The sequence below is a fragment of the Clinocottus analis genome, unplaced genomic scaffold, assembly GCF_023055335.1.
Source record: "Clinocottus analis isolate CAN_PGR_092001 unplaced genomic scaffold, fCliAna1.0.p SCAF_19, whole genome shotgun sequence".
Lineage (NCBI taxonomy): Eukaryota > Metazoa > Chordata > Actinopteri > Perciformes > Cottidae > Clinocottus > Clinocottus analis.
The window spans coordinates 11,938,134-11,953,745 of NW_027175920.1; the positions used below are offsets into that span (position 1 = coordinate 11,938,134).

A 15,612-nucleotide genomic window follows, 5' to 3' on the forward strand; every position below is an offset into this window, starting at 1 on the left:
TTTGAACTGAATTTCACATGTCTTTTTGGTTTTAACCTCACTGTAGAGGTTAGGACCAAAAGTGCAAATACGCTTTAATTACAAGTCATAAGAGCTGTCCAAATATCTTATGGGCCATAGTGCAAGCCATGGCAGGTTTGATACACATCACCACTTGTGTGCACTATGCTGCCAACTCCATTAACTGGCGTGTTACTGGAGGTAATAAATTCCTCAGGGAAGCGTCGCTCTTCCTCCTCTGTCGCTGTGGTGTCGCTGCTTGTTCACTAGTCAAAGTGCTGTAATGTTGCGCGAGTTTCAAACAGAAACTAACAGAAAACACTTCTGATCAGGCGTAAATCTTGTCCGACTGTATGAAACTTGAGCTAATTAAATGCTAGCATGCTAGGTCGCATTGAAGACTCTGTGAGGGCACATCAGAGTGATCGAACACCTCCATCTTTGGGCAGAAAAATATCGCCATCCAAAGATCAAAACGCCTCTCTGGCTGCAAACGGCTCACATCCACATTATACATTTATTTCATTACACACTGTACAGATGAAATACACAAAACATGAGCAGAAATGCTGGAATGTTGATGAACGTAGAGGTCAGTGGTGGGCAAGGAGAGGGAAAGGAGAGAGAGGGAGAGGCACAATTCACACACATGGTTCGAGTTAGTGGACTCGCATTACGGACAATGTGGTCTGGAAGAAACTTTACAATTCACAGTCAAAGGGCATTTTTAAAACACTTTTGCCTGCCACTGAAAGGTCGTTTTCAGTCATTTCATGTGTGGATAATACACACGATGCAGCTGAAGTACATCAGAGACCAACAATGGGAAACTGGAATGGAAACAAATGGAGGTCGATCGTGGTTTGAATTGAAATGTAACATATAGACAAGGAACAGCAACCACCGGCTGGCTGTAAAGACAGGTTATACATCTGTGGTCCTCTACTGTATTTATTGGGAGTTTTCACCTGGCTGGCGGCCATGTTAGAAGTCAGCGCAACGGCCGATTGAGTCTACAATACACTATTTAACGTTTTCTTCCTTTTCAAAACAGACATGAACAACGTCTGTCTGTTTGTGACCGGATCACACAAATCAGCTGTTAGCTAGCTAACCATGGTAGTTTACTACACAACTCCAAATACCACATAGACGTACCTAAATGTTTTCCAGACAGGTCAAATCATACGTACTATTTTACTCATGAACTAAATACTCTCTAACTGCCAGATTACTAGCTGGGTTAGCTTGTTAATATTTTGGTAGTTTAAGATTTGACAAAAAAAAGGTCAAAACGTTCACTTCATTAGGCATGCAGCGGAAAGTGAGTCTTGTATTTGTAAAGGGCTCCATCTTTACGGATAACTCCACATTAGACAGTGGAAGACTTGGGGGAAGGGAGGGATCCAGTGCCTTTGTGTCTGGGTTTCAAGTTCACTGTTTTAAAAAAAACAACGTCTCCTTTGCTTTTCCATGCCTGAATCCAGAAGGATCATTAAATGGAAAAAAGAGAGGCTCAAGCAATTTTATGCTTATATTCATGGAAAGTGAGAAAGCAAGGAGACCGTATGAAGGTATGTGCAGCCGATATGGCTTCAAACAACAAAATCACCGTCAGATTTCCAGTACAGCCAGACTGAAGGCATTAATGTGAAATTGTCCAGACACAGGTCTTAAGTTTGTCCCCGTCTGTAAATCAGGTGTCACAACTGTTTGCAGCCTTTTGGATTTAAAGTATGTGCCTTTGTGCAAAGCCTACAAGGATGTGCAGCCTCCATCTAACTCCACCTTTGCATCTGTATGTTTGTGTGTGGCTAACAGCCTGTTTCGTTGATGTTGGCACCAAATGAAAAGGCCTGCACGGTCTCAGTACTTCCTGTGGGGAGGGGCTAATTGCTTCTTTAATATCAACTCTGTGGAGTTGTGGTCATTATAAACTGCAGAAACACTGAACTTGAGATGCAGATAACGCTGGGAACACACCCGACGTAAATCACATTTGAAAACACATTAGTTCACATGGATGATGGATGGAAAAACTGAAGGATATCACATAAATCAGTCTATAGGTTGACTTCTTTGGTTCCTTCAAATTAATCAAAGTATAATAATTTATATTCATATAGACCATCCATAACATGTTAGTGCTATTAAGCATGAAGCTAGAGCCGGGAGGCGATTAGCTTAGCTTGTGAACAAAGGTTAAACAGCTCGTACCATTTTCCCCAAAGTTAAAAAATACATCTCGAAAGCTCAGTAATAAACACATTGAATCATTTGTTTGATCCATACACAGACATAAATGTAAAATACAATATTTTGCGGTTGAGGGAGTTTCTGTACATCATTTTATTAACAACAACCGCAGGCGTTCGTTTGTCAAGAAACAGTGATAGCACCTATATTTCCCTCGTCATGTTAGCCAGCTGGCTAGCTAGAGACATGGCATCTGTTTTCCCAAGCTACCATTCTTTATGCTAAGCTAAGCTAATCACCTCCTGGTTCTCCCTACTTAACCATTAGCCTGCAAATTAAAATCTCCAATCTTCCCTCCGAATGTCACGAAGAACCAATCTGGTCTGAATCAGCACAGTCTCCTATTGTGTTCCCAGTTTAAAGCGACACGTGTCTCAAACATGGGTGCAAAAGAAACGTTCGACATGAAATACGCCGGCATGCAAAACCTCTTTGCATCCTGATCCCATAAAAGGAAGTCATACCAAGGAACATATAAAAATCATATGTACAGTTGTGCCATAATTGTGAGACATTTTGCTCTTCACAAAGCGTTTGAATACAAAATAATACAGACTATAAATAGACAATACTTTTTACATAAGGCACAGGTATTAGTGGTGTTTGTGTGCGTTTATGTCATAGCTGCTGCTCCCCAAACAGTATCTGGGCGTACACAGTGCCGCTGCACGACGCCTTGGCTTCTGGGATCGGCTTCACCAGGTCCAGCTCTGCGTAGGTCAGATTCTCCTCCACTATCTTCGGCTGGAGATGGAGGAAGACGGCAGAGGGGGAGAGGGAGGAGAAGTAGTATCAGTGGTTAGAAAATGAGCAGGGAGATTTTTTAACTCCATTATTAATCTTTAACTTGAGATTTGTCAGTATATGAATACAGTTGTATGTAATGCTGAACAGCAATGAGCAGGCAAAGGATGGTAGACTCCAAAGACGTCTCTCCTTGGTTTCTGCTTTACAGGGTTGGTTTGGTACATGAGGGCAGGTTGTGTGCAGACGTACCCTTGCGTGATTCTTGGGTTGAGGTTACCAAAATTCAAATACCTCAAGCCGACATTATGTGCCATTAAAATGCCAAGTTGCCACAGAGACACTTCATTCCAGTGACGGTTTAAACCAAATTAAACGTGGGTTATGTGGCACAGTTTATTACATTTCCTGGTACATTTGATTACATGCATTCCTGTCACATGTTAGTTGCGCTTCATCATATGTGGTAGGGAAACAAAGGTAGCCTGTCACTATGAATGTCTTGCTAGGCTTTAGCCCAAAGCTACCAATGCATGTGTGCTGTTGGAAAACCTTTCTCCAAAGTGATATATGCAAAACAGACAGGCAACAATAAAGAATGAGGATGAAGTAAACAATTTATAAAAAGGTCATGCATGGAACTCACCAACACTACTTTCCTTGGTTGGGGTTTTAAAAGTTTGGGTTTCCGTGTTTTGTCTCCAATGGGAGCTGCAGGGACAAAACAAAAGTCAATGGTTCTGTTTTGGAAATATAACGTGTATGTATTTATGTTCACTTTGTGTTTTAGTAACAGGAGAAGTTTCAAGGCTCAGTCAAAGGGATTGGTCTTCCCAGTAAAGCTCTGAATGATGCACAATAACCAGTCAACACTTTGGCTGCACTAGTCCATGTTTTCACCAAATAACGATGTGTAATGTCAGAAGGGTCGCCTCTAGTGAAGAACCCACAAAGAATTGCCCCTCGCACTTTGGGGAATCCATCCGGCAAGTTAGAAGTGAAGATTAATATAGAAGAAACACTGGTAGCATTGTGCAGCATTAACACAATTCACCAGCATCTCCACTGATTAATGTTTTATATCGTTTGTTTCATCAAACCAAAAAAGTGTAAAAACCACAGTGGCCTGTTTGAAATGTGCCAGACTATTTCTCCAGTTCTTGGTGTCGCTGCAACAGGGGAAGTTACCGTTTTTTGTACCGATTAAACAAACAATATATCATGATCTGATTGGCGAGCTAATGCTAATAAATGTTGCTTGTCGACAACCCAAACTAAGACCCTCAAAAAGCGGCCTTGAGACCGGTGTCGAGACACGGCCGCTTGACTTATGCTGGATATGGAATAAGGCAATTGTTTGCTCGCACATTCCCCGTAATGACTTTACACTGTAATATTATGTCAAAGTTGCCCCGGAAAGGCTTCAAACGTTACAGATTTGAGAGCTCTACCACATCATGATGGACATTAAGATGGTACTTAACTCAAAATAACATTTTGTTTTGCTTTGAGTGAAAAACAATATGTATTACATTCCACATGCTACCCCAAAACTCGAGAGTTTTTATGTGGAGGGGGCGGATGTTGACCTCAACTGGCAGCACATCTTCATGTTTGGAAAGCAAAGCGGAACAAAAGGAACCAAGAGTAAACCTCAGAGTAAACCTCAGAGTGGTTTGATGCTCATGCTCAGATATTTCTGCTGGTGACAACCAGGATTTACAAGGATTATGTACTCCTGCAAAAATAATCTGATTTAGAAGGATGTACAATGAGTGAGCTACTTTGAGCTACTCACGACACAACTGTAGCACAAAGACTCATTTTGACCTTTTGCTGGGATCTCTGGTGGGATCTCGTCTTGGTAGTCTCTGCTCCTTTTCTTCCTGTACCTCCTCTCCTTCTTCGGCAGAGCGGGAGAGCCGTTGACCAGACTGGTGACTGTCTCTCCTGAGCTGGATTGGGACCAGAGAACCAGTGCAGTTAAAAATACCCAAGTTTGTGTTTGATTTTATGGATAATGTGTGACCCGTACAATCTTACCTGTTGTGAGGGCTTTTGACCAAAAGGTAATTATCTGCAGAAATATAACACATTTAGAAACATAACAACAGGTATGGAGACACAGCTTAATGTACTTAAGCAAACTTCTACATTTCTCACTTCAGGAAGAAACAAGAGAAGCCGTAGAGAAAAAAGATGGCGGGAATAACAGAAACAGGATGAAGGTCAAAGGTCAGAGGTCAGAGGAGAGTTATACTGATGTCTGCTACCTTTTAACCTCTGCTTCCTCTGGATGTACTGGCAGGTTACCGTCACCGTGAACATGCACATACACAGCAGGCCCACTGAGCAGATCAGCACTGCACACAGATACACATCTGAAAAACAAAAGTATGTACACACACACACACACGCACACACATCAGCTTCATGCCTACTGCTCCACAATACACACAAATATGGAGAGAGAAAAAAGAAGTACATGTTTTGCTGAGCTATTTAAGGCACTGTGCTACATCCTTTGGTTTGGGCTATTTTTTTCCTGCCAAGGACAGAGCGAGTCCACCACAAACACACACACACACACACACACACACACACACACGCACACACACACACACACACACACAAGTCTTACCTTCAAACAAACTCCACAAGCTTTCTTTGGTCTTGGTGGCCGGTAGGACATGCACTACATGGAGAGAGAGAGAGAGAGAGAGAGAGAGAGAGAGAGAGAGAGAGAGAGAGAGAGAGAGAGAGAGAGAGAGAGAGAGAGAGATCACATTAAGTCCACTGTCATCACTGTGGCCTCCCTGCCGCCTGGCTGGATAGAGTTTAAATAAAGCTGATTGTAGGAAGACAACGGGCCGAGGATGGACTCGTCCCTGCTGGGTCGTGTCTCTGAATCAGTGTCTTTGCTGGATGAATTAATGCAAACAGTTGCTTTGGAGCGATCATTGTAAACGTTCACCTCACATTCCCCATTTTTTTTCTTTTTTTGGGACCTCAACAACGTCGACAGGAGCATTCTGACCCCGGTCCGTTTCATACAGGCGTAAATCAGACTTTAAAAAACTCTTCTCCGGACCTGCCATGACATTGACAAAGCACGCACCATAAGCGGAATGAAGATACATTGTGTTTTTAGCGTCACCATCTCCTTTTTGGAAGTGGCTTACTGGACATTTCCCAATAATTGACCAATGAATCCCCCAAAAAATCGAATATGAGCATCGGTTGCTGCCTGACACGGTGTCAGGAGAATCCCAGCTATGTGCAAAAAATGCAAATATGCAAATATGTTTCCAAAACTAAACCTGAAGTCTCACTCCCGCCCACTCACTCGTCTCTCCGGCCCATGTGACCGCGGCACAGTGAGGTGACACCCACCGGGCCATCTTAAAATACCCCAAACCACCAGAAGCTGACGACAGGCAGGCTCGCCGTGCCGGCTCGAGTCTTTCCCACAGGCAGACTTGCTGTGCTGGCAGACTGTCAAACTGGCTCTAAACATGCTCCAGATGATCCCAAAACACATCCCCACTGTCGATCCTGCATTAGTACTTCAGACAACTCTTCATTTACAAAACTAGAGCGCCGATGCCAAGCAAACGCAACTCCACCCTGTCTTGAAACCATCTAACCAGCTCCCTGAGGGTTTGTTCAAAGGAGGTTTTTTTTACAAATCCTCCATCTTGGTGAATGGAAGGAGGAGAAGGAATGTTCTGCTAGTTATAGAGAAATAGAAATATAAAGAAGTATATCGCACACTAAAAGAAAGAAACGTAACATTTTAGACTGAAGCTGTGTGGAACATCCGAACCAGGAATTAAAAACCGTCAAACATCACATGATGCTGTGGGATGTTTACTTAAAACAGCAGTTCAGCTTCTTAAAAAAAAACGCTGCACTGTGCTAATAGCTAACCCCGGTCAAACTACTGAATTTTCTATACAATAGGATTTAAACTCAACAAGCAATAACAGGGTTCTCTGATACCAAAATGCTGGCAGCACGCCGCTTCTTTCACCAGTTTACAAAGCGCTTTGTCAAGCGAAAATAAAATGCACTAAATCTACATTTCTAATACGATCCCTCTTTGACATCTTGATTTTAATACTTCCTTTAATTCTTTTCCCTCAACGTTTGGTTGAAAGGATTTCATGGACCAAAAAGTCCCCTAGGGAAGACACCTTTAGGTCCTCATCTGTGAAACTAATAACCCTACTCTACCCATGTGACCTACATTCTGCCATTTCAAAGCCTCAATCACGTTTAAAAGGCAAGCGAGGCAAAACAAGAAAGAACTGCTTCTGGATCATTACGTCTTTTGCTAAAAATGTACCTTATAAAATATGAGAAGGTTTGTCGTTTAAAGGTTTTAGGACTGTGCTAAATCAAAGCCTGTGCTTACAGGAGAATGTGAGGGGGGGAAACACATAATATCAGATTCACTCGTCAAGCCGTCCTCATTCTGGGGCTTTTCAGACTTTCAAAGATTGCCACCAATCACAAGTATAAATCAGACTGAGAAGATGAAATGGCAAAATAATCCCAACGACGTATTCAGGTCAGCGCTGCAGGAAAACATTTTGTAATGCATGACACATTGTGCCTTTTGCTCACCTTTTCAGAAACATATTTTAACGGTAAATGAAGAAGTTGTTGAGGTGGCCGGTGCTTGGTTTTGATTGCTCCATTAGATTTTCTAATGTTAGCGCTTGACAGTGACCTAAAATGTTTCTGGAAAGACGAAGATGAGAAATGAGCAACACGGTCCCATAATCTTCATTCATATGTGATCGTGCAGAAGCTTCACCAGCAGTGATTGACAGCTGTGGTGGAGACTCCTGGGCTCTGATTGGTGGTTTTTCCGTACTTAAAGGAGGCAGAGGGACCACATCTGTACCACTGCCAGTGACAGTTTGAGAAAAACATGACAAATAGTTATTTGTATTAAATCTACCAACTGTCGCTTGAACTGCAACATCTATTTACTGAAAAGTTATTTTATCTTGCGGCGCTGTTCCTGAGTGAAATCGGACATTAAACAGACTTTCTCCCACTTGTTTGAAATGGCAGCAGATGTAATTCAAAGGCCTGCCCTTCTTTCACAGTAGATTAATCACAGCGTAAATCTCGATAACATCTCTGACGTTTATGTGGTGTGTTTTTTTTCGCCTCGGGGATCTGTGCAGCTCTGTCAGTGCGGCAGCTGTGCATGCTGGATTAATCAGAAAAGGGGGAAATCTGCTGTACTGTCTGTATGCCATTAAACTGGCCTTTATCCTCATCTAGAAAATAGCTTCTCTTTTAAAGCAACGTTTGAATGTCTGAAGACTACATGGGACTACAGTGGAAGTATTCAAACACACTACTTTTTGTTCGTCCAAGCAACAGAGTTGCATTCATTTGCTGACTGTTTCAGATTGGTGGCTCTTTTTGTTGTGCCCCAACAAACTCAATACTGTAAACATCAATACACAGACCGGAGTGAATCAACCTCTGTCTTCACCGTGTACTGACTCACTCCCTGCTCTGATTCACTGTATTACAAATGACTCGAGATGAATGTAAGTACACAGCGACCTTGTGTGTCTTAACACAGCTTTTGGATAATTCACCCTTTCACTTCCTGCTGTCTCTTTGCCTCTTTTCTTCTTAGAATTAGCATCGTTCAGTACATTATCCTCACTGTGTTCCTACTATAGCAACAAACACAGGCCTATTTAGTTGGTTTCTAAAAAAAACGACCCTCTACAGCGATGTTTGTGACCCAAGAACAGACATATTTCTAATTTTGTCTCGTAAAGCTGTCAACACAATACCCATAATGCTATGTTCTTGCTATGCTGAATTAAACTTATGCCACATCCGTGTGCCGTGCACCTCTTGGAAGCACCCCTTGTTAACTGGCAGCCGCCCACATGTCTTATAGTACGACTTCAGTTTGTTTATGCCAAGAGGAAGCTCTGTCCACACTGTCTGCCTTTGGGTTTTTTTTGTTTTTTTTTTACCAAAACCCTCTGACCTCCCTGGATGTGTTTATTGTAGCGGTAGTATGTAGAGTAATGGGATTTCTGTGTGATTGTGGAAACACCTGGTCACCTAATGTTATCCGACCGGCAGGAATTTCAACACTTTGACGTCGCAAAGGCACACATTTGTGCACATAAAGGCTCAGGCATCTGCTGTTTCTAATGTGGAGTGCGGACCAGGAGAAAAGTCCCAGCGGGTCTTTAACCCCTCACCTGTGTAGCTGATGTTTATCATAGCTGTCAACCGTTGGTGTGGATACTGGGAAGGAATACCACCGCCTGCCGGGCCGCTCGGAAAAATAGTGCTGTTTTCCTGTGTTGATGGAGCTCTGGCCTGTCCATGATAATTACTTAACCGATTCATACGGGGACACATCTAACAGTTCACCTTGGAGTGAACTTGGTGTTCCCGATTTAAAATGGGCTCCAAAGTTGTATTTTGATGAAAATATCTAAAAACAAATTAATATAATATCCAAATTGCTAACGGGTGAAAAGCTGTGTTTGGAAGTACTCGCAACAGCTGGCTAAATAAGAAAGGTATTTTGGTCGTCATCTCAACCCAATTGTGTAATTAAAAAACAATTATGTGGCTTTATTTTCTACATGTCTTGCCATTCGTGTCGTAATTGCAGTATTCATTCAGAAACGTCGCAGTAGGCTTCTTTATTAATATCTCTGAAACCACAATGGACTGCACTTCCTCGGATTAAAATAGCTCTCCACATCCTTGACCACGCGAGGTTAAGAGGTAAGACGGCTGGCCACTCGACTGTCACTGCACACAAACATTAAAACTTTACCTTCCTCGGCACAACTACCTCTTGTTCCACTTCTGCCGAGTCTCTCCTGGACTCTCTTCTACGTTTGAGAGGGAGACTCCCTGTCCAGGCCAATGTCAACAGCTGTCGGTAGGGTCTACGTGTCGGCCCCGGCCCAGACTTGGCCATGGACACCCTGAAAGCCGGGAGCCGGGAGCCGGAGTACTTTCGGGGTGTCCGTGGAAAATGTCCACATCTTCCATGGAAAATGTGGTGGAGTAACGGCTCGTGTTGTTCAACACGGACAGAAGTCTCGACTCTGACTATGATTAGATTGTTGCAAGAATTAAACTTTGTCATGGACTCATAAACCACGAACGAACAATCAACAATTTTGCATGAATGCCTCTCCAACTGTTTTCTGCTGATCTTTGATGTGACACAGCACTCACCAAACCTACAACCAAGCGACGAGGGTTTCTGCATTTGCTGCTCTAAATGCTTGGTGTCGGTTATCTCTGGGATAAATGTGTCAGTCTGTTACAAATAGTTAAAAGGAAATCTGTTTTAGCATTAGCATCACAAATCACAAAAACCCAACCTTCGTTTGTCCACGAAACACAGAAAAGGACATCCCACTTCAGTTGACTAACGAATGTAGACCTCACTTCCTCACTCCATACAGAGGTGAAGCCAAAGTCCTGCTTATGGGAGCGGCCATCTTGCACTTTGGACGTCATTTAGAGACAGAATTTGATTGGGAAATAATACACCCCCCATTGACATACATCACTGTGATAGGAACTACCTTAAATGACAAAAAACATCCCTGGGGATAAATTATTTTACTACGCGTTTTTTTGTTTGGACCTCGTCCCATTCGTTAACATGGAGAAGGGTTGGGTTTAAGACCCATCCTGCAGCCAGCCAGAAGCTATTGAGATCGCTCCGCTTCATTTTTGGGTAGCTGTTCTGTCATGCCTCTTCACATTCAATGCCCAAATTGTGATTGTCTAATCAATACCAGGTGTCTGACGAGGCACAATAGCTCTGTCGAGCTTTGCATTTGTCTTTTTTGGTACACTTTCCAAAACTCACAAACACAAAAGCAAAAGTATTTAAGGATGAATATACCTGCTCTTTTAAAACCCAGAGTATATAACTATTTAACTATATAGTACAGCCTACGTCCCCGCTTTGTAGAAGTCAGTCCTGACGCTATCAGAGTTTAGGCTAACGTAAGCAGCTCCACATTTTTTTACAATATTTTAGATCTCATTCATATATTTGCATATTTAGACACATTTACAAGCTTCTCATCTTAAACGAGACAGCAGGAAACACTAAAATTTCAGTATGAGGGAATGTTTTCGCAGCTGATCTACTAGAGAAAGTCACCATTTCAGATGCTTGCCGGCTTTAAATAAGAGACCAGCTCTTGTGTAGTTTACCTCTACTTCTCTTAAATTGAGGTCCTTTTGTTGAAAAAAATAGGAGAAAATCTGTGTGTGGTAAATCTGCCCTTATTATCATTGCAAATGTCACATTACGTAAAGGGGAAAATTCTCATATGTCTGGTATATGAAAGCGACAGGGTTTCTGGGCAGTATCTGGTACCAGCGGCTTTGTCATCCATTCCGTTGTGTGAACGTCTCCAGTGCCAGCGGTGGCATCAAAACCTCACGTTCCCTTTGCTCACTCTCCAAGATCATCTACTCGGTCGAAGCCGCAACTCATTGAGACGGAGGATCCTTTTATCTTCTGACTTGCTCCACTAACCAGCGACATTTCCCTTCCCAAATCAGAAACAGGGCAGCGCTTTTGCTCCTCGAATCCACTTCACTGCCTCATCGGCCAGATGGATCACATCATCCAGCTGTGGTAAGTGAAAGTGCTACTGGAGATGCAGAACTGCTCCCCTCAGACGAATACTTTTACTGCTATCTTCTGTGTGTTGTCATCACAATCTCAGCTTACTTGGGGCTCCTCTTTAGGTCAGCACGCCTATAAACATTGCTCCATTTGCTTTAAACTGATATTTTAAGAGAGTTGGCACAAAGAGTTGTTACGCCCCTTCTTTCTCCTTCAGATTAAATCATATTTTGGTCGTTTCGAGGTCTAAACGACCAAGTAAGAAATTGAAAAGGCCATCCAAGCGTTTTCAGAAACCGGTCGATAGCTTTCTGGCAGTGGGAGAGCGCTGCAGAAGAACCTGGCATCTGTGTTAAACCTTTTGCGGCTTCACTATTATCAAAACAGCATTCCTCATTGCTTCTGTTGTGGTTTCAGAAATAGCTGTTAAGTCACCACCCTGCACCATGAGTGATGTCATTCTGTGAGAAACTGGGCTTCAGCTCCTGGTTTCGTCTCCCAAGAGTGATTTTGGAGCAGCCCAGTGCCAGAGGCTCCCCACCTTTTTCTGCTCGAGATCCAAATTGTATTCTCCCATCCGCACTTATTCAAAACAATAAAATGTTTGGCGATTGATACTTTTCAAATGAAAGACAGGAATCTGAACGTGCTTCAATCACGTCTATGCTACTCACTAGTCCTAAAGCATAGTGGACATTTATACTTGTCTGAACTCACAAAGTCTCAAATTCTAATGTAACTTCTGTCTTGAGAAACCCTGCGTTAGGTTTCGACTCCAAGTCGGGAAACATTGTCCTGATAGTTTGAGAGGTGATTCGGTAACATAAGGCAGGGATTCCCAATCCAATACGTTTTCATTATGTGCATACAAAATATGTAGGATTTACAATTTTTGTGTTTCCTCAAATAAAGTGACATTTTGCAAAGCATTGAAAAAGAGTTTTGGTCAAACTAACGAGAGGCTGGTTCGTTTGAATTAGAGTAATCTGAAGCACTCTGCCCTGGCATTTGGTAAATTGTTTCTAATCTCAAAAAAAATTGAGATTATTGTCTGATGTTAGAATGTATTATACCTAATAATATAGACAATAATATACACTTCAAACAAGAATATAACTGACATGAAGCTGTACATCCCCTTTGCTCTCTGTGAGGGCGCAAACTACAAACTACCTTTCATTCCTCGTTTCAAACAAAGGTGTTGGGTAGATCATCCGTTGAGGAAACTCTCTCAGCTCTATTTTTGCTATTTACAAAATAGCAAAACTCTTGCAACTCTACGAATGCAATGCTTACTTTGTAAATCCTCCAGTGATCCGAAAAGGCCAGGAAAAGAACTAAAACCAAAGCTGCGCCCTCACCTCTGAGCTGAGTCGCGGCGGTGCAGTTGGATGAGGCCTTCCAGCGGTCCTGGTGCTTCCTGAACTCCTGCACCCGGCACGTGTAGAGACCCCGGTCCCTCTCGGACACATTCAGGACCACCAGGTCGAATATCTTCCCCTGCTTCACCACCGTCAGCTTCAGTTTGGGCCACGGGAAACTCTTGGTGTAGTTGCCGTAGAAGCGGGCTTTCCTCATGTTGACGCGAGCGATGAGGAGTTCGTCCTCCGGCCGCTGCGCGCCCTCGGGCAGGAAGGTCCATTTCACCACTGGCAAGGCGGCGTTGCGCCGCCGCTGGGACACAACGCAGGTGAGTGTGACATTTTGACCCTCCTGGGCCACCGTGAAGGGGGACGGGGTGATGGTGACGTTGATGGCCAAAGACAAATCTGGAGAAGAGTCATAGAAGTTATTTTAGAACCATTAGCAGCACGTAGTATCAAGATGTCTGGATTTGTTTGGATGAGTGGCGATCTCTTGCAAATCATACATCCCATACTCGATCCCATTGTAAACTGAAAGAGATGTCAGAGGAGTGGATGCAGGGTATGTCTTCACCAAACACCTGGTTTTGACTATGAGTGTTAGCTACAGCAGAAACAAACAATGTCAAACCAAGAGCTAGAACTCAAACTCAACACTTTATCGACTTTGTTGGGTTGGTATTTAGTTGTTTGAGTGTAAACCTCATTGACTTAACTGAGAATGTAAATCCCAAAACAGTACAGTCTGGATTTAGTAACACATTAACAGTTTGGTAACTCTCTTCATTTGAGACATTTTGCTCCAACATTCATTTAGCTCAATATTTTAGGCCTCAAGAAGAAATGAAAAGTTCTTAACTTAACTTTCACGTTAAAACTGATTAACCTAACCCTCATCTAATAAATGGCAAATGAGCGAACGCCATAATTGGACCAGGGGCATACAGTGGGGGGCCAAAGGCCCCTACGCTCCTCTTGCTCAGGCCGCGCCCACGCTCAAACATCGAGCCTTCATTTTCATCTCAACTGCACACTTATAACGCTTTGCGACTGCGTCTGTAACAGTTGCAGCGTTATCTGACCTCAGACAGACATTTAAACAAATCAGCATATAACCCCTGAGCAAAGTACTCAACACCTTCAATGTGGGAACTCTCAACACAGAGGTCTCACACACAGACACACACAATGAAAACAGTACCAGCGCTGCTGTCTTTTCTGGTAAAAATGTTCATTGCTGTGTTGGATGTATTATAATATATGAGTGAGGTTAAAGGGTCAATGATTCTCGACCTCAGAAACAGCAGTCGGCCAACTTCTCAAGGTCGACTTCCTGCTCAGCAGATGGCGATTGCTCATTTATCAGGAAACTGTTCAAATGTAATTCTCATCCTCTCAGTTCTCTGTTCGGGCTGAAGCATGACCTGTTCATTGTTCGAACGTTAAGTCACCATGGACGGGAAGTGCTAAAAGTTCACAGAAATAGCCAACAGAATCAGTTGAATCACCCTGCCACGGGCTTCAGTGTGGAAGTCACCATTCATCAATGTAGTTCAGTTTCTAGACGGCGTAAAATCTGTCAAATGGGAGGGCAAAAAATGTAAAAAATAATATTATGAAATGTTCCCGATAATTAAAAAACGCATTAAACGGGTATACTTTAAACGTCTCTTATGCCTCACTTGTAACAGCAGCATGAAGGAATAACAATCAGCCCAACATTTGTGGCATGAATCTGAGCACTAAGTCATATCGTAAATCCACACAGTCCACGTCTCTGATGAGGTCGTTGTAGCTGAACAGTCTGCTTCCCGTCACGCTGACAGATGTTTTTTTTTTTTTTTGCATGTGACGACATACCGCTGCGCCCCCTTAAATCACTATATGTTGTTTTCAACCGTGCGCAATTTGTAATGATGATACTAATAACCTGTGTCCACAACACATGAACAATGTCACACAGCTCAGATGCTTTCAGCTCAAAACACAATTGAAAAATCTGTTTTAGTCTTTTCTTTAGTTTTGAGTGACAGAACCAAAGAAGGAAAACACAGCTGAGTGGCTGAGTGTTGTCTTGTTGACTTTGAACTCTCAAACTGTTTAATTTAAATCATCTGTTTACAAGAAGATCACTGGCATCCTGATAAATTCAATGTACAAGTAAAAACAAACTTGGTCGCACTTCAAAAAACACACATTTTCACTTTTGGGACTTCCTCTCACATCTCTTTGCAATCACATTCAACTTTTTTTTTTTTATATAAACGTGTTATTTTCCTGCCAACAGTAGGTACCCTGCACTCTCTCTCTTGTGGACTATGTTCACTTTAGCACAAAAGAAGCTTCAGACGTTGTTCTCTCACGGTTGGTTCTCACCATCTCCTCACCCATCACCCCAACGTCCTCTCTGTTTTCTGCAAAAGCTTCTCCAAAGTAAGGTTGGAAAACATTTTGTCTGCACCACATCCACTTTGGTATGAAGCAAAATCAGCTTTTCCTACCTCCCAGCAGTGCTCGAGTCAGGAGAGCAAAGACCACAGAGGAGATCTTCATTTTCCACGACTGCAGCCTCCA

The 15,612-nt window shown here is 42.7% G+C and overlaps 1 protein-coding gene across 1 annotated transcript; it reads right to left on the reverse strand.

The window, feature by feature from the left end:
- Positions 1-510: 510 nt before the first annotated feature.
- Positions 511-15,612, reverse strand: vstm4b (V-set and transmembrane domain containing 4b). The gene is made up of 8 exons (XM_068583300.1): positions 15,540-15,612; positions 13,036-13,443; positions 5,642-5,695; positions 5,274-5,381; positions 5,044-5,077; positions 4,831-4,955; positions 3,647-3,711; positions 511-3,000 (listed from the first exon to the last, which is right to left on the reverse strand). Exons 1-8 carry the CDS (start codon positions 15,589-15,591, stop codon positions 2,875-2,877), a joined length of 972 nt encoding a protein of 323 aa, XP_068439401.1. The 5' UTR covers positions 15,592-15,612; the 3' UTR covers positions 511-2,874.

Coding starts and splice junctions, on each gene's coding strand:
- vstm4b (XM_068583300.1), bottom strand. CDS start 15,591: ATGAAGATCTCCTCTGTGGTCTTTGCTCTCCTGACTCGAGCACTGCTG. Junction 5,382..5,641: donor CTTGTGGAGTTTGTTTGAAG/GTAAGACTTGTG, acceptor TTTGTTTTTCAG/ATGTGTATCTGTGTGCAGTG. Junction 3,001..3,646: donor AACCAAGGAAAGTAGTGTTG/GTGAGTTCCATG, acceptor CTCCATCTCCAG/CCGAAGATAGTGGAGGAGAA.